Genomic DNA, 26,032 nt, shown 5'->3' with positions numbered 1-26,032 from the left:
TTATTATCATACTATCAGGTTATTGTATAATTTTCTGCTGAATTGATCTTGTTTGTGTTTGAGTAATTTAATTGCAGTAAAATACCTGTTGCTGGATAAATACTGGTTCTCTCTCTCTCTCTCTCTATATATATATATATATATATATATATATATATATATATATATATATACATATACACACACACAGTATCTCACAAAAGTACACCCCTCACATTTTTGTAAATATTTTATTATATCTTTTCATGCGACAACACTGAAGAATACATCATTTATGTAAGAACTTACCTGATGAATTAATTTCTTTCATATTGGCAAGAGTCCATGAGCTAGTGACGGATGGGATATACAATCCTACTAGGAGGGGCAAAGTTTCCGAAACCTCAAAATACCTATAAATACACCCCTCTCCACACCCACAATTCAGTTTAATGAATAGCCAAGAAGTGGGGTGATAAAGAAAGGAGTAAAAAAGCATCCACAAAGGAATTTGGAAATAATTGTGCTTTATACAAAAAAATCATAACCACCATAAAAAGGGTGGGCCTCATAGACTCTGGCCAATATGAAAGATGAATTTATTAGGTAAGTTCTTACATAAATTATGTTTTCTTTCATGTAATTGGCAAGAGTCCATGAGCTAGTGACGTATGGGATCGCAATACCCAAGATGTGGAACTCCACCCAAGAGTCACTTGAGAGGAAGGGACAAAAATAAAAACAGCCATTCCGCTGAAAAAAATAAATCCACAACCCAAATATAAGTTTATTCTCAAAAAAGAAAAACTTAAATCATAAGCAGAAGAATCAAACTGAAACAGCTGCCTAAAGAACTTTCCTACCAAAGACTGCTTCTGAAGAAGCAAACACATCAAAATGGTAGAATTTAGTAAATGTATGCAAAGAAGACCAAGTTGCTGCTTTACAAATCTGATCAACTGAAGCTCCATTCTTAAAAAGCCCAAGAAGTGAAAACTGATCTAGTAGAATGAGCTGTAATTCTCTGAGGCGAGGCTTTACCCGACTCCAAATAAGCTTGATGAATCAAAAACTTTAACCACGATGCGAAAGAAACGGCAGAAGCCTTCTGACCTTTCCTGGAACCAGAAAAGATAACAGACTAGAAGTCTTCCTGAAATCTTTAGTGGCTTCAACATATTTCAGAGCTCTCACCACATCCAAAGAATGTAAAGATCTCTCCAAAGAATTCTTAGGATTAGGACACAAAGAAGGGACAACAATTTCTCTATTAATGTTGTTAGAATTTACAACCTTAGGTAAGAATTTAAATGAAGTCCGCAAAACTGCCTTATCCTGATGAAAAATCAGAAAAGGAGATTCACAAGAGAGCGGATAATTCAGAAACTCTTCTAGCAGAAGAGATGGCCAAAAGGAACAACACTTTCCAGGAAACTAGTTTAATGTCCAAAGAATGCATAGGCTCAAATGGAGTAGCCCGTAAAGCCTTCAAAATCAAATTAAGACTCCAAGGAGGAAAGATTAAATGACAGGCTTGATACGAACCAAAGCCTGTACAAAACAATGAATATCAGGAAGTTTACCAATTTTCCTGTGGAATAAAACAGAGCAGAGATTTGACCTTTCAAGGAACTTGCAGACAAACCTTTATCCAAACCATCCTGAAGAAACTGTAAAATTCTAGGAATTCTAAAAGAATGCCAAGAGAATTTATGAGAAGAACACCATGAAATGTAAGTCTTCCAACTATGACTAAGCACTAAGCGTTCAATTTCCATACCTTCAAATTTAATGATTTGAGATACTGATGAAAAAAGGACCTTGAGATAAAAGGTCTGGCCTTAATGGAAGTGGCCAAGGTTGGCAACTGGACATCCGAACAAGATCCTCATACCAAAACCTGTGAGGCCATGCTGGAGCCACCAGCAGCACAAACGATTGCTCCATACTGATTTTGGAGATCACTCTTGGAAGAAGAACTAGAGGCGGAAAAATATAAGTCGGTTGATAACACCAAGGATGTGTCAACGCATCCACTGCTGATATTGTCTGTCTGAAAACAAATGAACGGTTCTCTCTTCAACAGAGGTCAAAACTGAAGAGCCCTGAGAATTGCACGAAATTCCAAAAAATAGATTGGTAATCTTGCCTCTTGAGATTTCCAAACCCCTTGTGCTGTCAGAGATCCCCAAACAGCTCCCCAACCTGAAAGACTCGCATCTGTTGTGATCACAGTCCAGGTTGGACGATCGAAAGAGTCCCCTAAAATTATACGATGGTGATCTAACCACCAAGTCAGAGAAAGTCGAACATTGGGATTTAAGGATATTAATTGTGATATCCTTGTATAATCCCTGCACCATTGGTTCAGCATACAAAGCTGGAGAGATCTCATGTAAAAACGATCAAAGGGGATCACGTCCGATGCTGCAGTCATGAGACCTAAAACTTCCATGCACATAGCTACTGAAGGTTCCGACAGGCTGCAACCAATTTCAAACGTCTCTTGTCTGTTAAAGACAAAGTCATGGACACTGAATCTATCTGGAAACCTTAAAAAGGTTACCTCTGTCTGAGGAATCAAAGAACTTTTTGGTAAATTGATCCTCCAACCATGTCTTTGAATTAACAACACTAGTTGATTCACGTGAGATTCTGCAGAACGTAAAGACTGAGCGAGTACCAAGATATTGTCCAAATAAGGAAACACCGCAATACCCCGCTCTCTGATTACAGAGAGTAGGGCACCGAGAACCTTTAAAAAGATTCTTGGAGCTGTTGCTAGGCCAAAAGGAAGAGCAACAAATTGGTAATGCTCATCTAGAAAAGAGAATCTCAGGAACTGATAGTGATCCGGATGAATCGGAATATGAAGATATGCATCCTGTAAGTCTATTGTGGACATATAATGCCCTTGCTAAACAAAAGGCAGAATAGTCCTTATAGTCACTATCTTGAAAGTAGGTACTCTTACATATCGATTCAAAATCTTTAGATCCAAAACTGGTCTTAATTAATTTTCTTTCTTTGGGACAATAAATAGATTTGAATAAAACCCCAGGCCCTGTTCCTGAAACAGAACTGGCATGATTACCCCTGATAACTCCAGGTCTGAAACACACTTCAGGAAAGCCTCAGCCTTTACTGGGTTCGCTGGAATGCGTGAGTGAAAAAATCTTCTCACAGGCGGTCTTACTCTGAATTCTATTCTGTACCCCTGAGAGACAATACTCTAAATCCAATGATTTTGGACCGAATTGATCCAAACATCTTTGAAGAATTTTAATCTGCCCCCTACCAGCTGAGCTGGAATGAGGGCCACACCTTCATGCGGACTTTGGGCTGGCTTTGATCTCTTAAAAGGCTTGGATTTATTCCAATTTTAGGAAGGCTTCCAATTGCAAACAGATTACTTTGGGGAGGGATTAGATTTATGTTCCTTATGTAGAAAGGAACGAAAACAATTAGAAGCTTTAGATTTGCCTTTAGGTTTTTTATCCTGAGGCAAAAAAACTCCCTTCCCCCAGTGACAGTTGAAATTATTGAATCCAACCGAGAACCAAATAATTTATTACCTTGAAAAGAAAGAGAAAGCAATCTGGACTTAGAAGTCATATCAGCATTCCAAGATTTGAGCCACAAAGCTCTTCTAGCTAAAATAGCTAAAGACATATATCTAACATCAATTTTGATCTAAAAAATGGCATCACAAACGAAATTATTAGCATGTTGAATCAACTTAACAATGCTAGACAAATCATGATCCGATACTTGTTGCGCTAAAGTTTCCAACCAAAAAGTTGAAGCAGCTGCAACATCAGCCAAAGAAATTGCAGGCCTAAGAAGATGACCTGAATATAAATAAGCTTTCCTTAGATAAGATTCAAGTTTCCTATCTAAAGGATCTTTAAAAGAAGTACTATCTTCCATAGGAATAGTGGTACGTTTAGCAAGAGTAGAGATAGCCCCATCAACTTTGGGGATCTTTTCCCAAAACTCCAATCTAACTGCTGGCAAAGGATACATTTTTTTAAACCTTGAAGAAGGAATAAAAGAAGTACCAGGCCTATTCCATTCTTTAGAAATCATATCAGAAATAGCATCAGGAACTGGAAAAACCTCTGGAATAACAACAGGAGGTTTATAAACAGAATTTAAACGTTTACTACTTTTAATATCAATATATCAAGAGAACTAGTTTCCTCCATATCCAATGTATATATAATATCTGAGGCAGGATCTTCTAAATCAGATTCTCATCAGAGAAGGATAAATCAGTATGTTGCCAGCCATTTGAAATTTCATCAACTCTATGAGAAGTTTTAAAAGACCTTTTACTTTTATTAGAAGGCGGGATGGCAGACAAAGCCTTCTGAATAGAATCAGAAATAAATTATTTTAAATTTACAGGTATATCTTGTGCATTAGATGTTGAGGGAACAGCAACAGGTAATGAACTACTACGGATAGATACATTTTCTGCATGTAAAAGTTTATCATGACAACTATTACAAACCACAGCTGGAGGTATAGTCTCCACAAGTTTCCAACAAATGCACTAAGTTTTGGTAGAACTGTTATCAGGCAGCTGGGATCCAACAGTGAATTCTGAGATAGGATCAGATTGAGACATCTTGCAAATGTAAGAGAAAATAACAACATATAAAGCAAAATTATCAATTTCCTTATATGGCAGTTTCAGGAATGGGAAAAAAATGCAAACAGCATAGCCCTCTGACATAGAAAAAGGCAAGAGGCAAATAAAAATGGGGTCTTAAATAATGAAAATATTTGGCGCCAAGTATGACGCACAACAAACAGAAAGAACAAAATTTATGCTTACCTGATAAATTTCTTTCTTTTGCGATGTACCGAGTCCACGGTTTCATCCTTACTTGTGGGATATTATCCTTCCCTACAGGAAGTGGCAAAGAGAGCACCCACAGCAGAGCTGTCTATATAGCTCCCCTCTTAACTCCACCCCCCAGTCATTCGACCGAAGGCTTAGGAAGAAAAAGGAGAAACTATAAGGTGCAGAGGTGACTGAAGTTTTCAATAAAAAATACTATCTGTCTTGAATAGACAGGGCGGGCCGTGGACTCGGTACATCGCAAAAGAAACAAATTTACAAGGTAAGAATAAATTTTGTTTTCTTTTGCAAGATGAACCAAGTCCACAGTTTCATCCTTACTTGTGGGATACCAATACCAAAGCTTTAGGACACGGATGAAGGGAGGGACAAGACAGGAACCTAAACGGAAGGCACCACTGCTTGCAGAACCTTTATCCCAAAAATAGCCTCAGAAGAAGCAAAAGTATCAAATTTGTAAAATTTGGAAAAGGTATGAAGCGAATACCAAGTTGTAGCCTTACAAACTTGTTCAACAGAAGCATTTTTAAAAGCCCATGTGGAAGCCACCGCTCTAGTAGAGTGAGCTGTAACCCTTTCGGGAGGCTGCTGTCCAGCAGTCTCATATGCCAAACGGATGATGCTTTTCAGCCAAAAGGAAAGAGAGGTAGCCGTAGCCTTTTGACCCCTACGCTTTCCAGAATAGACAACAAACAAAGAAGATGTTTGACGAGATCTTTGGTTACTTGCAAATAAAACTTCAAAGCACGAACCACGTCCAAGTTGTGCAACATACGTTCCTTCTTAGGAGGACTAGGACACAGAGAAGGAACAACAATTTCCTGATTGATATTCCTGTTAGTAACAACCTTAGAAAGGAATCCAGGTTTGGAACGCAAAACCACCTTATCAGCATGGAAAACAAGATAAGGCGAGTCGCATTGTAATGCAGATAGTTCCGAAACTCTTCGAGCTGAAGAGATAGCAACTAGAAACAGATATCTGTCCTTTTAAGGAACTAGCTGACAATCCCTTCTCCAATCCTTCTTGGAGAAAGGACAAAATCCTAGGAATCCCTTTAGATTCGCACCAATAAAGATATTTACGCCATATCTTATGATAGATTTTCCTGGTGACAGGCTTTCGAGCCTGAATCAAGGTATCTATGACCGACTCAGAGAAACCCCGCTTTGATCAAATCAAGCGTTCAATCTCTAAGCAGTCAGCCGCAGAGAAATTAGATTTGGATGCTTGAACGGACCTTGAATCAAAAGGTCCTGTCTCAGCGGTAGAGTCCATGGTGGAAGAGATGACATGTCCACCAGGTCTGCATACCAAGTCCTGCGTGGCCACGAAGGTGCTATCAAAATCACTGAAGCTCTCCCCTGTTTGATTCTGGCAATCAAGCGAGGAAGGAGAGGAAATGGTGGAAACACATAAGCCAGGTTGAACGATCAGGGTACTGCTAGAGCATCTATTAGTACTGCCTGAGGATCCCTTGGCCTGGACCCGTAACAAGGAAGTTTGGCGTTCTGACGAGACACCATCAGATCCAATTCTGGTGTGCCCCATTGCTGAATCAATTGTGCAACACCTCCGGATGGAGTTCCCACTCCCCCGGATGAAAAGTCTGACGACTTAGAAAATCTGCTTCCCAGTTCTCTACTCCTGGGATATAGATTGCTGATAGATGGCAAGAGTTAGTCTCTGCCCATTGAATTATTTTGGAAACCTCTATCATCGCTAGAGAACTCTTTGTTCCCCCTTGATGATTGATATATGCTTAAGTCGTGATATTGTCCGACTGGAATCTTATGAATCTGGCCGATGCCAGCTGAGGCCGCGCCTGAAGCATGTTGAATATCGCTCTTAGTTCTAGAATATTTATCGGAGGAGAGCCTCCTCCTGAGTCCACAATCCCTGTGCTTTCAGGGTATTCCAGACTGCACCCCAGCCCAATAGGCTGGCGTCCGTCGTCACTATGACCCATGCTGGCCTGCGGAAACACATTCCCTTGGACAGATGATCCTGTGACAACCACCAAAGAAGAGAGTCTCTGGTCTCTTGATCCAGATTTATCTGAGGAGATAAATCTGCATAATCCCCATTCCACTGTTTGAGCATGCATAGTTGCAGTGGTCTGAGATGGAAGTGAGCAAACGGAACTATGTCCATTGCCGCTATCATTAGTCCGATTAACTCCATACACTGAGCCACTGACGGCCGAGAAATGGAATGAAGAGCTCGGCAGGTGGTTAAAATCTTTGATTTCCTGACCTCCGTCAGAAAAATTTTCATGTCCACCGAATCTATCAGAGTTCCCAGGAATGGAACTCTTGTGAGGGGGATAAGTGAACTATTTTTTACGTTCACCTTCCACCCGTGAGATCTTAGAAAAGCCAACACGATGTCCGTGTGACACTTGGCTAGTTGGTAAGTCGATGCTTGAATTACGATATCGTTCAGATAATGCGCCACTTCTATGCCCCGTGGCCTTAGAACCGCCAGAAGGGACCCTAGCACCTTTGTGAAAATTCTGGGAGCTGTGGCCAATCCGAAGGGAAGAGCCACAAACTGGTAATGCTTGTCCAGAAAGGCGAACCTGAGGAACTGGTGATGATCTTTGTGGATAGGGATGTGTAGATACGCATCCTTTAACTCCACGGTGGTCATATATTGGCCCTCCTGGATCAATGGTAAAATAGTCCGAATGGTCTCCATCTTGAAGGATGGGACTCTGAGGAATTTGTTTAGGATCTCGAGATCTAAAATTGGTCTGAAGGTTCCCTCTTTTTTGGGAACCACAAACAGATTGGAGTAGAAACCCTGCCCCTGTTCTGTTTTCGGAACTGGGCAGATCACTCCCATGGTATATAGGTCTTCTACACAGCGTAAGAACGCCTCTCTTTTTGTCTGGTTCACAAACAATTGAGAAAGATGGAATCTCCCCCTTGGAGGAGAATCTTTGAAATCTAGAAGATACCCCCGGGGTACGATTTCTAAAGCCCAGGAGCCCTGAACGTCACTTGCCCAAGCCTAGCAGAGAAAGTCTGCCCCCTACCCCTTCATGCTGTCTTGGTGGCAGCAGCAGGCTTCTTGGCCTGTTTACCCTTGTTCCAAGTCTGGTTAGGTCTCCAGACTGACTTGGATTGAGCAAAATTCCCCTCTTGCTTTGCAGCAGGGGAAAAGATAGAGGGACCACCTTTGACGTTTCTAAAGGAACGAAAATTATTTTGTTTGGTCCTCATCTTATTTGTCTTATCCTGAGGAAGGGCATGGCCTTTCCCTCCAGTGATGTCTGAAATGATCTCTTTCAGTTCAGGCCCGAATAGGGTCTTACCCTTGAAAGGGATGGCTAAAAGCTTAGATTTTGATGACATCAGCAGACCAGGACTTAAGCCATAACGCTCTACGCGCTAAAATGGCAAAACCTGAATTCTTTGCCGCTAATTTAGCCAGTTGAAAAGCGGCATCTGTAATGAAAGAATTAGCTAGCTTGAGAGCCCTAATTTTATCCAGAATATCATCTAATGGGGTCTCAACCTGAAGAGCCTCCTCCAGAGCCTCGAACCAAAAAGCAGCTGCAGTAGTTACAGGAACAATGCACGCTATAGGTTGCAGAAGAAAACCCTGATGAATAAATATTTTCTTTAGGAGACCCTCTAATTTTTTATCCATAGGATCTTTGAAAGCACAACTGTCCTCAATAGGTATAGTTGTACGCTTAGCCAGGGTAGAAATAGCTCCCTCCACCTTAGGGACCGTCTGCCACGAGTCCCGCATGGTGTCTGATATGGGAAACATTTTCTTAAAAGTAGGAGGGGAGCGAACGGACTACCTGGTCTATCCCACTCCTTAGTAACAATGTCCGAAATCCTCTTAGGGACCGGAAAAACATCAGTGTAGGCAGGAACCTCTAGAAATCTGTCCATTTTACACAATTTCTCTGGAACTACAATAGGGTCACAATCATCCAGAGTCGCTAAAACCTCCCTGAGCAATAAGCGGAGGTGTTCTAGTTTAAATTTAAAAGCCGTCATATCTGAGCCTGTCTAAGGGAACATCTTTCCTGAATCAGAAATCTCTCCCTCAGACAGCAAATCCCTCACACCCAACTCAGAACATTGTGAGGGTACATCGGATATGGCTAATAAAGCGTCAGAGGGCTCAGCATTTGTTCTCACACCAGACCTACTGCGCTTCCCCTGCAACCCAGGCAGCTTAGATAAAACCTCTGTGAGGGTAGGCAATTTATTGACCTTTCAGTGCATGAGGGACACATTCTAAGTGGGGGTTCCACAATGGCTTCTAAACACATTGAACAATGACTTTCTTCAATGTCAGACATGTTGAACAGGCTAGTAATGACTACAAACAAGCATGAAAACACTTTATTTAGTAAAAAAAAATAACAATCTTAAAAAACAGTACTGCGCCTTTAAGAGAGGAAAAAAACATACACGTGCTGCAAAACTGCTTTAAAATGCACCAAATTTTTCAAATTTTTGCATGCAGACTCAATGTGTGTAGTTAAGTTTGCCCCACAAGGAAAATTAACATTTAACCCTTTAATGTGCAAACCGGATTGAAATGAGGCCTAAATCCGGAAAAACACCCCCCGCACCTTGCCACAGCCCTGCTGTGGCGCCTACCTGCCCCCAGGGATAGTAAATATGGGGTTAAAGCTTCGATTTGGCCCAAAACATTCACAAGGGCCCTCAGGAGATGGAGCTTGCTGTTTGCTGAGTGAAAACAACTGCGCATCTGAGGCGCGAAAATAGGCCCCGCCCATCTCACTCGATGTCTCTACAGCCTCAAAGAACCGCAACAGAGCGGTTTTAAACTAGCCATGTGGGTTCTGAGACCCAAAAAATAAGCCAAGTGTAACCTCAATAAAGTTGCCCAAAAACGTTATTGCCCACAAAACGTTAACAGCACTCCCAGTTCATAAAACGTTTGCCCACAAACATTCAAAACTCAGTGTCAACCATTTTTTAATTAGCCCCTTATGCAAGCTTAGTAATGCCCGTCTATAGCTCTTAGGATTACTGCTTACCCTTACCCTGATGGGGATACTGTCAGCCTTTCTGAAATACACAGTCTCTCCAGAAAAAAAACCTAATTTATGCTTACCTGATAAATTTATTTCTCTTGTAGTGTGTTCAGTCCACGGGTCATCCATTACTTATGGGATATATTCTCCTTCCCAACAGGAAGCCGCAAGAGGATCACCCAAGCAGAGCTGCTACACAGCTCCTCCCCTCACATGTCATATCCAGTCATTCGACCGAAACAAGACGAGAAAGGAGAAACTATAGGGTGCAGTGGTGACTGGAGTTATAATTTAAAATTTAGAACCTGCCTCAAAAAGACAGGGCGGGCCGTGGACTGAACACACTACAAGAGAAATAAATTTATCAGGTAAGCATAAATTATGTTTTCTCTTGTTAAGTGTGTTCAGTCCACGGGTCATCCATTACTTATGGGATAACAATACCAAAGCTAAAGTACACGGATGATGGGAGGGACAAGGCAGGAACATTAAACTGAAAGAACCACTGCCTGTAGAACCTTTCTCCCAAAAACAGCCTCCGAAGAAGCAAAAGTGTCAAATTTGTAAAATTTGGAAAAAGTATGAAGTGAAGACCAAGTTGCAGCCTTGCAAATCTGTTCAACAGAGGCCTCATTCTTAAAGGCCCAGGTGGAAGCCACAGCTCTAGTGGAATGAGCTGTAATTTTTTCAGGAGGCTGCTGTCCAGCAGTCTCGTAGGCTAAGCGTATTATGCTACGAAGCCAAAAAGAGAGAGAGGTAGCCGAAGCCTTTTGACCTCTCCTCTGTCCAGAGTAAACGACAGAGAAGAAGTTTGTCGAAAATCTTTAGTTGCCTGTAAGTAGAACTTCAGGGCACGGACCATGTCTAGATTATGCAAAAGACATTCCTTCTTTGAAGGATTAGGACACAATGATGGAACAACAATCTCTTGATTGATATTCCTGTTAGAAACAACCTTAGGTAAAAACCCAGGTTTAGTACGCAGGACTACCTTGTCTGAATGAAAGATCAGATAAGGAGAATCACAATGTAAGGCAGATAACTCAGACTCTTCGAGCCGAGGAAATAGCGATAAAAAACAGAACTTTCCAAGATAAAAGCTTAATATCAATGGAATGAAGGGGTTCAAACGGAACACCCTGAAGAACTTTAAGAACCAAGTTTAAGCTCCACGGAGGAGCAACAGCTTTAAACACAGGCTTAATCCTAGCCAAAGCCTGACAAAAAGCCTGGACGTCTGGATTCTCTGCCAGACGCTTGTGTAAAAGAATAGACAGAGCAGAAATCTGTCCCTTTAGTGAACTAGCGGATAAGCCCTTTTCTAAACCCTCTTGTAGAAAAGACAATGTCCTAGGAATCCTAACCTTACTCCATGAGTAACTCTTGGATTCACACCAATATAAATATTTACGCCATATCTTGTGGTAAATTTTTTTGGTAACAGGTTTCCGAGCCTGTATTAATGTATCAATAACCGAATCCGAAAACCCACGCTTTGATAGAATCAAGCGTTCAATTTCCAAGCAGTCAGCCTCAGAGAAATTAGGTTTGGATGGTTGAAAGGACCCTGAATTAGAAGGTCCTGCCTCAGGGGTAGAGACCATGGTGGACAGGACGACATGTCCACTAGGTCTGCATACCAGGTCCTGCATGGCCACGCAGGCGCTATCAGAATCACTGATGCTCTCTCCTGTTTGATCCTGGCAATCAGTCGAGGTAGCAACGTAAAAGGTGGAAACACATAAGCTATGTTGAAAACCCAAGGGGCTGCTAGTGCATCTACCAGCACCGCTCCCGGGTCCCTGGGACCTGGATCCGTAACAAGGAAGCTTGGCGTTCTGGCGAGATGCCATGAGATCCAGATCCGGTTTGCCCCAACGACGAATCAGTTGAGCAAATACCTCCGGGTGAAGTTCCCACTCCCCCGGATGAAAAGGCTGGCGACTTAGAAAATCCGCCTCCCAGTTCTCCACGCCTGGGATGTAGATCGCTGACAGGTGGCAAGAGTGAGACTCTGCCCAGCGAATTATCTTCGAGACTTCCAACATTGCTAGGGAACTCCTGGTTCCCCCTTGATGATTGATGTAAGCCACAGTCGTGATGTTGTCCGACTGAAATCTGATGAACCTCAGTGTTGCTAACTGAGGCCAAGCTAGAAGAGCATTGAATATTGCTCTTAATTCTAGAATGTTTATCGGGAGGAGTTTCTCCTCCTGAGTCCACGATCCCTGAGCCTTCAGGGAGCTCGAGACTGCTCCCCAGCCTAGTAGGCTGGCATCTGTTGTTACAATCGTCCAATCTGGTCTGCGAAAAGTCATTCCTTTGGACAGATGAACCCGTGACAACCACCAGAGAAGAGAATCTCTGGTCTCCTGGTCCAGATTTAGCAAAGGGGACAGATCTGAGTAATCCCCGTTCCATTGACTTAGCATGCATAGTTGCAGCGGTCTGAGATGTAGGCGCGCAAATGGCACTATGTCCATTGCCGCGGCCATTAAGCCGATTACTTCCATGCACTGAGCTACTGATGGGCTTGGAATGGAGTGAAGGACACGGCAAGCATTGAGGATCTTTGATAACCTGGACTCCGTCAGGTAAATCTTCATCTCTACAGAATCTATAAGAGTCCCGAGAAAAGGGACCCTTGTGAGTGGTAACAGAGAATTCTTTTCCACGTTCACTTTCCACCCATGCGACCTCAGAAATGCTAGAACTATCTCTGTATGAGACTTTGCATTTTGAAAACTTGACGCTTGTATCAGAATGTCGTCTAGGTACGGAGCCACCGCTATGCCTCGTGGTCTTAGTACCGCCAGAAGTGAGCCCAGAACCTTTGTAAAAATTCTCGGGGCCGTAGCTAACCCGAAGGGAAGAGCTACAAACTGGTAATGCCTGTCTAGAAAGGCAAACCTTAGGTACCGATAATGATCTTTGTGAATCGGTATGTGAAGGTAGGCATCCTTTAAGTCCACTGTGGTCATATATTGACCCTCTTGGATCATGGGTAGGATGGTCCGAATGGTTTCCATCTTGAACGATGGAACCCTTAGGAATTTGTTTAAGATTTTTAAGTCTAAGATTGGTCTGAAGGTTCCCTCTTTTTTGGGAACCACAGATTTGAATAAAACCCTTGCCCCTGTTCCGTTCGCGGAACTGGGTGGATCACTCCCATCACTAAGAGGTCTTGTACACATTGTAGAAATGCCTCTTTCTTTACTAGGTTTGTTGATAACCTTGACAGATGAAACCTCCCTTGTGGAGGAGAAGTTTTGAAATCCAGAAGGTATCCCTGAGATATAATCTCCAACGTCCAGGGATCCTGTACATCTCTTGCCCAAGCCTGGGCGAAGAGAGAAAGTCTGCCCCCCACTAGATCTGTCTCCGGAAAGGGGGCCCTGTGTTCATGCTGTCTTAGGGGCGGAAGTAGGCTTTCTGGCCTGCTTGCCCTTGTTCCATGACTGGTTGCCTTTCCAACCCTGTCTGTAACGAGCAGTAGTTCCTGTTTTGGAGCGGAGGAAGTTGATGCTGCTCCTGCCTTGAAATTACGAAAGGCACGAAAATTAGACTGTTTGGCCTTTGATTTGGCCCTGTCCTGAGGAAGGGTGTGGCCCTTACCTCCAGTAATGTCAGCAATAATTTCCTTCAAGCCGGGCCCGAATAAGGTCTGCCCTTTGAAAGGAATGTTCAGTAGTTTAAACTTAGAAGTTACATCTGCTGACCAGGATTTAAGCCATAGCGCTCTGCGCGCCTGTATGGCGAATCCGGAATTCTTAGCCGTAAGTTTGGTTAAATGCACTACGGCATCCAAAACAAAAGCATTAGCCAGCTTAAGGGTTCTAATCTTGCTCAAAGACTCATCCAATGGTGCTGTGCAAATCGCCTCTTCCAGAGACTCAAACCAGAATGCCGCTGCAGCAGTGACATTTTCTTAAGGTAACCCTCTAATTTTTTTATCCATTGGATCTGAGAAAGCACAGCTATCCTCCACCGGGATAGTGGTACGCTTGGCTAAAGTAGAAACTGCTCCCTCCACCTTAGGGACCGTCTGCCATAAGTCTCGTGTGGTGGCGTCTATAGGGAACATTTTTCTAAATATCGGAGGAGGGGAAAAAGGCACACCGGGTCTATCCCACTCCTTGCTAATAATCTCTGTAAGCCTCTTTGGTATAGGAAAAACGTCAGTACACACCGGTACCGCATAGTATTTATCCAGCCTACATAATTTCTCTGGGATTGTCACCGTGTCACAATCATTCAGAGCCGCTAACACCTCCCCTAGCAACACGCGGAGGTTCTCAAGCTTAAATTTAAAATTTGAAATTTCTGAATCCGGTCTCCCCGAATCAGAACCGTCACCCACAGAATGAAGCTCTCAGTCCTCATGTTCTGCAAATTGTGACGCAGTATCAGACATGGCTCTCGTGTCATCGGCGCGCTCTGTCCTTAACCCAGAGCTGTCGCGCTTGCCTCTTAACTCGGGCATATTGTATAATACTTCTTTCATAACATTAGCCATATCATGTAAAGTGATTTGTAAGGGCCTTGATGTACTTGGCGCCTCAATCTCACGCACCTCCCGAGCGGGAGACGAAGGTACTGACACGTGAGGAGAGTTAGACGGCATAACTTCCCCCTCGTTGTCTGGTGATAATTTCTTTATCGGTACAGACTGACTTTTATTCAAAGTAATATCAATACAATTGGTACACATATTTCTATTGGGCTCCACATCGGCTTTTAAACATAATGAACAAGCAGATTCCTCTGAATCAGACATGTTTAAACAGACTAGCAATGAAGCTAGCAAGCTTGGAAATTACTTTCAATAAGTTTACAAGCAATATAAAAAACGCTGCAGCGCTTTTAAAAAACACAGTTGAATAACAAAACTAATTCAGTTATAGTCAACAATTCTTTAAATGTATTAATTAGCAGAGGATTGCACCCATTAGCAAAAGGATGATTAACCCCTCAGTACCCAAAAAACGGATATCAAATTAAGATTTAACGCTTTTATCACAGTCAAACACACTGTCACAGGTCTGCTGTGAATGATTACCTCCCTCAAAAACAAATTTTGAAGACCCCTGAGCTCTCTAGAGACGTCCTGGATCAAGGAGGAAGAAGCAGGAAGACTGTGCTAGAATTTTAACTGCGCAACAAGGCGCTAAAAAAGGCCCCTCCCACTCATTTACAACAGTGGGAGACCTGATATAACGGTTTCTATGCAGAAATATACGTTAGCCATGTGGAAAAAAATCATGCCCAAAAGGATTTATCACCAAAGTACCTCACAAAACTAATAAAATGCCAGTAAACGTTTTAAACACAAACTTCTTTTAATGTCATGCAAAGTTATAACTAAGCCTGCTACCAGTCGCTTCCACTGCAGATAAGGCTTAAGCATTATTTCAGTATTAACAGTATTTTCTCAGTCAAATTCTAGTCCCTAGAAAATAACTCTACTGTGCATACATTTATCAGCCTGATACCAGTCACTACTACTGCATTTAAGGCTGTACTTACATCATACGGGTAACAGCAGTGTTTTCTTAGTCAATTCCATTCCCAGAAAATATTGTACTGCACATACCTCATTTGCGGGGGACACCGCATGCTATTCCCATTGTCTGAAGTTACCCCACTCCTCAGAATGTCGAGAACAGCCAGTGGATCTTAGTTACGCCTGCTAAGATCATAGAAAACGCAGGCAGTTTCTTCTTCCAAATACTGCCTGAGATAGAAAAACAGCACACTCCGGTGCAATTTAAAATAACAAACTTTTGATTGAAGAATAATTAAGTAAAAACTCCAACTCCTCTCGCGACCTCCTTCTTTGTTGAGGGTTGCAAGAGAATGACTGGATATGACATGTGAGGGGAGGAGCTGTGTAGCAGCTCTGCTTGGGTGATCCTCTTGCGGCTTCCTGTTGGGAAGGAGAATATATCCCATAAGTAATGGATGACCCGTGGACTGAACACACTTAACAAGAGAAATTACTGAATATACCTCACTGCTGTATAGCATGAAAACGTTCCTCACACAGAAGTTTCCTGTACTCCTTAGCCTCTGTGGCAACTGCACTGGATCTTAGTTACAAATGCTAAGATCATCCTCCTCCAGGCAGAAGTCTTCATCCATCTGCTGCCTAAGAGTAAATAGTACACACCGGTACCATTTAAAACAAAAAACTCTTGCTTGAAGAAATTAAAAACTAATATTTTATCACCTCTTTCACTTTACCCTTCCTAGTACTTAAGAGTAGGCAAAGAGAATGACTGAGGGGTGGAGCTAAGGGAGGAGCAATATAGACAGCTCTGCTGTGGTGCTCTTTGCCACTTCCTGTTAGCAGGAGGATAATATCCCAGAAGTAAAGGATGAATCTGTGGACTCGCCGTACCTTATAGAAGAAAAAGCTTAGGTGCCTTCTTTTTTAAATAAAGATAGCAATAGAACGAAGAAAAAATGATAATAGGAGTAAATTAGAAAGTTGCTTAAAATTGCATGCTCTATCTGAATCACAAAAGAAAAAAATTCGGGTTCAGTGTCCCTTTAAGCATCCTGAACCTCAGGAATGTAAAAAGTCCTGTATAAGGTGCAGTCTAAAAACCTCCTTCAATAAGAATTAAAAATGTCACTTACCTGCAACCTTGACTGTCCGGCAGGAGGACAGCTCACCTGGTATGAGAGGAAGCCACTCCTCACAGAGACCTGTGGAAAAAAGAAGGGACAGAGTAAACCTACTCTGGCTTTCTATGTGAGGGCAGCAATTTGTTAGGAAAAAGCAGTGAGGCCCACCCCACACGTTCCTAACTGCTTAAAAGTGGATTGTGGGTAGGGAAGTGATACTTAACAGCTTTGCTGTGGTGCTCTTTGCCTCCTCCTGCTGGCCAGAAGTGATATTCCCAACAGTAATTGATGATCCTGTGTACTCACCAAATCTTAGGAAAGAAATAGTGGTATTTCTTTACCCCCCCCCCCAATAAATATTAGGCACATTAGGGCAGAATTTATATAATCAGATTTATTATGATCATTAGTTTATTTTCTTTGAAAAAGTTTAAATATAAGTATTTTCTGCTGCCTAGTACTTAAAGGGACAGTCTACTCAAGATTGGTTATTTGAAAAATCCCTTTATTACCCATTCCCCAGTTTTGCACAACCAGCACGGTTATATTCTGTAATTACCTTGTATCTAAGCCTCTGAAGACTGCCACCTTATTCCAGTTCTTTTGACAGATTTGCATATAAGCCTATCAGTGCTGAATCAAATTACTCCACGGGAGTGAGCACAATGTTGTCTATATGGCACATGTAAACTAGCGCTCTCTAGTTGTGAAAAACTGTCAAAACACACTGAGAGAAGAGGCGACATTTAAGGGCTTAGAAATTTGCATAAGCCTACCTAGGTTTAGTTTCCAACAAAGAATACCAAGAAAACAAAGCAAATTTGGTAATAAAAGTAAATTGGAAAGTTGTTTAAAATTGCATGCCCTATCTGCATCATGGAAGTTTAATCTTAATCTGACTAGACTGCCCCTTTAAAACAATACCATAGGAGCAGGAGTAAAAATGGAAACAATCTTCAAATATTTAGACCACTGGTTTGAGAGGCATGTCAGAAAAAATGCATGAAAAGCAAAGATATAGATACTATTTATATTTACTTTTTAGGAAACTTATTTTTACCCATCCCTTCCTGAAGGAAATTTACGGGAAGAGTACCAGTACTGGAGAGCTTTCTTTATGAAGTGTGTCTGTGTGCTCACACTTTTCGTAACGGAGCAGTTGCATTGTGAACCTTAGTCCTGGATTATGGCCCCAAACCCCTTGAGAGGACATCACAACTTTATTATATATCCTTGAGTTACAAAGCACACACAAAAAAATTAAAAAAAAATACCTCATTTGAAATTGCTTTCTCTTTTGAAGCTCTTGATTTCTTAGTTCTTCTAATCGTCTCAGTTCTTCTTGACGTCGCATAAGATCTGAAGAGATTTGAATAACAAATGCAATATTAAATTTTATTCACTTCTGTATTTAATTTATCATCTTCAAGAAACATGCAACTATTATGCTAAAAATGGGCACTAAAAATATTAAATACAAATACTGAAACAATAATTAAAATTAAACAAAAACAATCAAAATGACATTAAAAACACATATGAAGATTATTAACATTAAAAAGCAAAATACAATAGGCAGGTGGTTCATATGTCATTTTCAGATATAGTGTCAATGAAGAGGAAGAAACAGAAGTCACTAGGGTCATTAGAGTGGATTTCACAAACATCTATTCCTAATGGTATATTTTCACATGAAAACACATGGTGTTTTGTTTTTTGCCAACAACATCTATGAAGTCTTACAAAAGGTTCTTAATTCGGCTGAGGTCTATAATTTCATTAGAACATTCTGGGACACTTTTTATATCTTAAAGGGACATAATACTCATATGCTAAATCACTTGAAAAAGTGATGCAGTATAACTGTAAAAAGCTGACAGGAAAATATCACCTAAGCATCTCTATGTAAAAAAGGAAGATATTTTACCTCACAATTTCCTCAGCTCAGCTGTGTAAAAAACATAATTTATGCTTACCTGATAAATTTATTTCTCTTGTAGTGTGTTCAGTCCGCGGGTCATCCATTACTTATGGGATATATTCTCCTTCCCAACAGGAAGTTGCAAGAGGATCACCCAAGCAGAGCTGCTATATAGCTCCTCCCCTCACATGTCATATCCAGTCATTCGACCGAAACAAGACGAGAAAGGAGAAACTATAAGGTGCAGTGGTGACTGGAGTTATAATTTTAAAATTTAGAACCTGCCTTAAAAAGGCAGGCCGTGGACTGAACACACTACAAGAGAAATAAATTTATCAGGTAAGCATAAATTATGTTTTCTCTTGTTAAGTGTGTTCAGTCCACGGGTAATCCATTACTTATGGGATACCCATACCAAAGCTAAGTACACGGATGATGGGAGGGACAAGGCAGGAACATTAAACAGAAGGAACCACTGCCTGTAGAACCTTTCTCCCAAAACCAGCCTCCGAAGAAGCGAAAGTGTCAAATTTGTAAAATTTGGAAAAAGTATGAAGTGAAGACCAAGTTGCAGCCTTGCAAATCTGTTCAACAGAGGCCTCATTCTTAAAGGCCCAGGTGGAAGCCACAGCTCTAGTGGAATGAGCTGTAATTCTTTCAGGAGGCTGCTGTCCAGCAGTCTCACAGGCTAAACGTATTATGCTACGAAGCCAAAAAGAGAGAGAGGTAGCCGAAGCCTTTTGACCTCTCCTCTGTCCAGAGTAAACGACAAACAGAGAAGAAGTTTGTCTAAAATCTTTAGTTGCCTGTAAGTAGAACTTCAGAGCATGGACCACGTCTAGATTATGCAAAAGACGTTCCTTCTTTGAAGAAGGATTAGGACATAATGATGGAACAACAATCTCTTGATTGATATTCCTGTTAGAAACAACCTTAGGCAAAAACCCAGGTTTAGTACGCAGTACTACCTTGTCTGAATGAAAGATCAGATAAGGAGAATCACAATGTAAGGCAGATAACTCAGAGACTCTTCGAGCCGAGGAAATAGCCATCAAAAACAAAACTTTCCAAGATAAAAGCTTAATATCAATAGAATGAAGGGGTTCAAACGGAACACCCTAAAGAACTTTAAGAACCAAGTTTAAGCTCCACGGAGGAGCAACAGCTTTAAACACAGGCTTAATTCTAGCCAAAGCCTGACAAAAGGCCTGGACGTCTGGATGCTCTGCCAGACGTTTGTGTAAAAGAATAGACAGAGCTGAAATCTGTCCCTTTAGCGAACTAGCGGATAAACCCTTTTCTAAACCCTCTTGTAGAAAAGCCAATATCCTAGGAATCCTAACCTTACTCCATGAGTAACTCTTGGATTCGCACCAATATAAATATTTATGCCATATCTTATGGTAAATTTTTCTGGTCACAGGTTTCCGAGCCTGTATTAATGTATCAATAACCGAATCCGAAAACCCACGCTTTGATAGAATCAAGCGTTCAATTTCCAGGCAGTCAGCCTCAGAGAAATTAGGTTTGGATGGTAGAAAGGACCCTGAATTAGAAGGTCCTGCCTCAGAGGAAGAGACCATGGTGGACAGGACGACATGTCCACTAGGTCTGCATACCAGGTCCTGCGTGGCCACGCAGGCGCTATCAGAATTACCGATGCCCTCTCCTGTTTGATCCTGACAATCAGTCGAGGTAGCAACGGAAATGGTGGAAACACATAAGCTATGTTGAAAACCCAAGGGGCTGCTAATGCATCTACCAGCACCGCTCTCGGGTCCCTGGACCTGGATCCGTAACAAGGAAGCTTCGCGTTCTGGCGAGATGCCATGAGATCCAGATCCGGTTTGCCCCAATGACGAATCAGTTGAGCAAATACCTCCGGGTGAAGTTCCCACTCACCCGGATGAAAAGTCTGGCGACTTAGGAAATCCGCCTCCCAGTTCTCTACGCCCGGGATGTAAATCGCTGACAGGTGGCAAGAGTGAGACTCTGCCCAGCGAATTATCTTCGAGACTTCCAACATCGCTAGGGAACTCCTGGTTCCCCCTTGATGATTGATGTAAGCCACAGTCGTGATATTGTCCGACTGAAATCTGATGAACCTCAGTGTTGCTAACTGAGGCCAAGCTAGAAGAGCATTGAATATTGCTCTTAATTCTAGAATGTTTATTGGAAGGAGTTTCTCCTCCTGAGTCCACGATCCCTGAGCCTTCAGGGAATTCCAGACTGCTCCCCAGCCTAGAAGGCTGGCATCCGTTGTCACAATCGTCCAATCCGGTCTGCGAAAGGTCATTCCTTTGGACAGATGAACCGGTGACAACCACCAGAGAAGAGAATCTCTGGTCTCCTGGTCCAGATATAGTAAAGGGGACAGATCTGAGTAATCCCCATTCCATTGACTGAGCATGCATAGTTGCAGCGGTCTGAGATGCAGGCGCGCAAATGGCACTATGTCCATTGCCGCGACCATTAAGCCGATTACCTCCATGCACTGAGCTACTGATGGGCTTGGAACGGAATGAAGGACACGGCAAGCATTGAGAATCTTTGATAACCTGGACTCCGTCAGGTAAATCTTCATCTCTACAGAATCTATAAGAGTCCCTAGAAAAGGAACCCTTGTGAGTTTAACAGAGAACTCTTTTCCACGTTCACTTTCCACCCATTCGACCTCAGAAATGCTAGAAACATCTCTGTATGAGACTTTGCATTCTGAAAACTTGACGCTTGTATCAGAATGTCGTCTAGGTACGGAGCCACCGCTATGCCTCGTGGTCTTAGTACCGCCAGAAGTGAACCCAGAACCTTCGTAAAAATTCTCGGGGCCGTGGCTAACCCGAAGGGAAGAGCCACAAACTGGTAATGCCTGTCTAGAAAGGCAAACCTTAGGTACCGATAATGATCTTTGTGAATCGGTATATGAAGGTAAGCATCCTTTAAGTCCACCGTGGTCATATATTGACCCTCTTGGATCATGGGTAGGATGGTTCGAATGGTTTCCATCTTGAACGATGGTACCCTTAGGAATTTGTTTAAGATCTTTAAGTCCAAAATTGGTCTGAAGGTTCCCTCTTTTTTGGGAACCACAAATAGATTTGAGTAAAATCCTTGTCCCTGTTCCGATCGCGGAACTGAGTGAATCACTCCCATGATTAAGAGGTCTTGTACACATTGTAGAAATGCCTCTCTCTTTACTAGGTTTGTCGATAACCACGAAAGATGGAACCTCCCTTGTGGAGGAGAGGTTTTGAAATCCAGAAGGTATCCCTGAGATATAATCTTTAACGTCCAGGGATCCTGCACATCTCTTGCCAAAGCCTGGGCGAAGAGAGAAAGTCTGCCCCCCACTAAATCCGTCTCCGGATAGCGGGCCCTGTCTTCATGCTGTCTTAGGGGCGGGAGTAGGCTTTCTGGCCTGCTTGCCCTTGTTCCATGACTGGTTGCCTTTCCAACCCTGTCTGTAACGAGCAGTAGTTCCTTCCTGTTTTGGAGCGGAGGAAGTCGATGCTGCTCCTGCCTTGAAGTTACGAAAGGCACGAAAATTAGACTGTATGGCCTTTGGTTTGGCCCTGTCCTGAGGAAGGGCGTGGCCCTTACCTCCCGTAATGTCAGCAATAATTTCCTTCAAGCCGGGCCCGAATAAGTTCTGCCCTTTGAAAGGAATGTTAAGTAGCTTAGACTTGGAAGTTACATCCGCTGACCAGGATTTAAGCCAGAGCGCTCTGCGCGCCTGTATGGCGAATCCGGAATTTTTAGCCGTAAGTTTGGTTAGATGTACTACGGCATCTGAAACAAACGCATTAGCTTGCTTAAGGGTTCTAACCTTGCTCAAAGCCTCATCCAATGCCTCTGTGCGAATCGCCTCTTCCAGAGACTCAAACCAGAATGCCGCTGCAGCCGTGACAGGCGCAATGCATGCAAGAGGCTGCAATATAAAACCCTGTTGAACAAACATTTTCTTAAGATAACCCTCTAATTTTTTATCCATTGGATCTGAGAAAGCACAGCTATCCTCCACCGGGATAGTGGTACGCTTGGCTAACGTAGAAACTGCTCCCTCCACCTTAGGGACCGTCTGCCATAAGTCTCGTGTGGTGGCGTCTATAGGGAACATTTTTCTAAATATCGGGGGAGGGGAAAAAGGCACACCGGGTCTATCCCACTCCTTACTAATAATTTCTGTAAGTCTTTTTGGTATAGGAAAAACGTCAGTACACACCGGTACCGCATAGTATCTATCCAACCTACACAATTTCTCTGGAATTGCCACCGTGTCGCAATCATTCAGAGCCGCTAATACCTCCCCTAGTAACACACGGAGGTTCTCAAGCTTAAATTTAAAATTTGAAAGTTCTGAATCTGGTCTCCCCGGATCAGAACCGTCACCGACAGAATGAAGCTCACCGTCCTCATGTTCTGCAAATTGTGACGCAGTATCAGACATGGCTCTCGTGTCATCAGCGCGCTCTGTCCTTAACCCAGAGCTGTCGCGCTTGCCCCTTAATTCAGGCATATTATATAATACTTCTTTCATAACATTAGCCATATCATGTAAAGTGATTTCTAAGGGCCTAGATGTACTTGGCATCTCAATCCTACGCATCTCCCGAGCGGGAGACGCAGGTACTGACACGTGAGGAGAGTTAGGCGGCATAACTTCCCCCTCGTTGTCTGGTGATAGTTTCTTCATCGGTACAGATTGACTTTTATTCAAAGCAATATTAATACAATTGGTACACAAAGTTCTATTGGGCTCCACATTGGCTTTTGAACATGATGAACAAACAGTTTCCTCTGAATCAGACATGTTTAAACAGACTTAGCAATGAAACTAGCAAGCTTGGAAATCACTTTCAATAAGTTTACAAGCAATATAAAACACGCTGCAGCGTTTCAAAAATACAGATATAATTAAACAATTCTTAACAAGAAGTGTATTATTAGCAGAGTATTGCACCCATTAGCAAAAGGATGATTAACCCCTCAATACCCAAAACGGATAAAACGGATATCAATTAAGATTTAACGCTTTTAATCACAGTCAAACACACTGTCACAGATCTGCTGTGACTGATTACCTCCCTCAAAAATGAATTTTGCAGACCCCTGAGCTCTCTAGAGACGTCCTGGATCAAGGAGGAAGAAGCAGGAAGACTGTGCTAGAATTTTAACTGCGCAACAAGGCGCTAAAACAAGGTCCCTCCCACTCCTATCACAACAGTGGGAGCCCTGATATAACGGTTTCCATGCAGAAAAATATGTTAGCCATGTGGAAAAAAATCATGCCCAAAGCGATTTATCACCAAAGTACCTCACAAAAACGAATAACATGCCAGTAAACGTTTTATTAAAAAACAACATTTTCCAATGTCATGCAAAGTTATCACTAAGCCTGCTACCAGTCGCTACCACTGCAGATAAGGCTTAAGTATTATTTCAGTTTTAACAGTATTTTCTCAGTCAAATTCTAGTCCCTAGAAAATAACTTGACTGCGCATACATTTATCAGCCTGATACCAGTTGCCACTACTGCATTTAAGGCTGTACTTACATCATACGGTAACAGCAGTATTTTCTTAGTCAATTCCATTCCCAGAAAATAAAGCACTGCACATACCTCATTTGCGGAGGACCCCGCATGCCATTCCCAGTTTCTGAAGTTACCCCACTCCTCAGAATGTCGAGAACAGCCAGTGGATCTTAATTACGCCTGCTAAGATCATAGAAAAAAAACGCAGGCAGTTTCTTCTTCCAAATACTGCCTGAGATAGAAAAAACAGAATTTATGCTTACCTGATAAATTACTTTCTCCAACGGTGTGTCCGGTCCACGGCGTCATCCATTACTTGTGGGATATTCTCCTCCCCTACAGGGAAAGGCAAGGAGAGCACACAGCAGAGCTGTCCATATAGCTCCCCCTCTAGCTCCGCCACCCAGTCATTCGATCGACGGTTAGGAGAAAAAGGAGAAACTATAGGGTGCCGTGGTGACTGTAGTGTATAAAGACAAAAATTTTTCAACCTGATTAGGAAAACCAGGGTGGGCCGTGGACCGGACACACCGTTGGAGAAAGTAATTTATCAGGTAAGCATAAATTCTGTTTTCTCCAACATTGGTGTGTCCGGTCCACGGAGTCATCCATTACTTGTGGGAACCAATACCAAAGCTTTAGGACACGGATGAAGGGAGGGAGCAAATCAGGTTACCTAAATGGAAGGCACCACGGCTTGCAAAACCTTTCTCCCAAAAATAGCCTCCGAAGAAGCATAAGTATCAAATTTGTAGAATTTGGCAAAAGTGTGCAGAGAATACCAAGTCGCTGCCTTACATATCTGATCAACAGAAGCCTCGTTCTTGTAGGCCCATGTGGAAGCCACAGCCCTAGTAGAGTGAGCTGTGATTCGGTCAGGAGGCTGTCGTCCGGCAGTCTCATAGGCCAATCGGATAATGCTTTTTAGCCAGAAAGAGAGAGAGGTAGCAGTAGCTTTTTGACCTCTCCTCTTACCAGAGTAAACGACAAACAAAGATGAGGTTTGTCTAAAATCTTTTGTTGATTCTAAATAGAACTTTAAAGCACGAACAACATCTAAATTGTGTAATAAATGTTCCTTCTTTGAAACTGGTTTCAGACACAGAGAAGGAACAACTATTTCCTGGTTAATATTCTTGTTGGTAACAACTTTTGGAAGAAAACCAGGCTTTGTACGCAAAACAACCTTATCTGAATGGAAAACCAGATAGGGTGGATTACACTGCAAAGCAGATAATTCAGAAACTCTTCTAGCAGAAGAAATAGCACCCAAAAACAGTACTTTCCAAGATAATAACTTAATATTTATGGAATGTAAAGGTTCAAACGGAACCCCTTGAAGAACTGAAAGAACTAAATTTAGACTCCAAGGAGGAGTCATGGTTCTGTAAACAGGCTTGATTCTAACCAAAGCCTGAACAAAAGCTTGTACATCTGGCACAGCTGCCAGTCATTTGTGTAACAAGACAGATAAAGCAGAAATCTGTCCCTTTAGAGAACTAGCGGACAACCCTTTATCCAAACCTTCTTGGAGAAAGGAGAGAATCCTTGGAATTTTTATTTTACTCCAGGAGAATCCCTTGGATTCACACCAACAGATATATTTACGCCATATTTTATGGTAAATCTTTCTAGTCACAGGTTTTCTGGCTTGGACCAGAGTATCTATCACAGAATTCGAAAACCCACGTTTGGACAAAATCAAGCGTTCAATTTCCAAGCAGTCAGCTGCAGACAAACTAGATTTGGATGTTCGAATGGACCTTGTACTAGAAGATCCTGTCTCAAAGGTAGCTTCCATGGTGGAGCCGATGACATATTCACCAGGTCTGCATACCAAGTCCTGCGTGGCCACGCAGGAGCTATCAGAATCACCGAGGCCTTTTCTTGTTTGATCCTGGCTATGAGCCTGGGAAGGAGAGGAAACGGTGGAAACACATACGCTAGGTTGAACGACCATGGCGCCACTAATGCATCCACTAGAATCGCCTTAGGATCCCTGGATCTGGACCCGTAACAAGGAATCTTGAAGTTCTGACGGGACGCCATTAGATCCATGTCTGGAAT

General features: G+C 42.4%; 1 protein-coding gene across 2 annotated transcripts in view; it reads right to left on the bottom strand.

Annotated features, from left to right (window-relative positions):
• Positions 1–26,032, bottom strand: part of PSPC1 (paraspeckle component 1) — a 442,506-nt gene that overhangs the window by 281,519 nt on the left and 134,955 nt on the right. For both annotated transcript variants that reach the window (XR_008401465.1, XM_053708532.1), the window contains exon 5: positions 17,786–17,870. Coding sequence is in view for 1 of the 2 variants with exons in the window: in XM_053708532.1 (XP_053564507.1) it covers positions 17,786–17,870 (85 nt within the window). In the remaining variant the exon portion in view is untranslated. The remainder of the gene's footprint in view (positions 1–17,785; positions 17,871–26,032) is intronic.

The sequence above is a fragment of the Bombina bombina genome, chromosome 3, assembly GCF_027579735.1.
Source record: "Bombina bombina isolate aBomBom1 chromosome 3, aBomBom1.pri, whole genome shotgun sequence".
NCBI lineage: Eukaryota > Metazoa > Chordata > Amphibia > Anura > Bombinatoridae > Bombina > Bombina bombina.
Note: the sequence above shows the minus strand (reverse complement) of the source record. Positions and strands in the feature narration are given on the sequence as shown.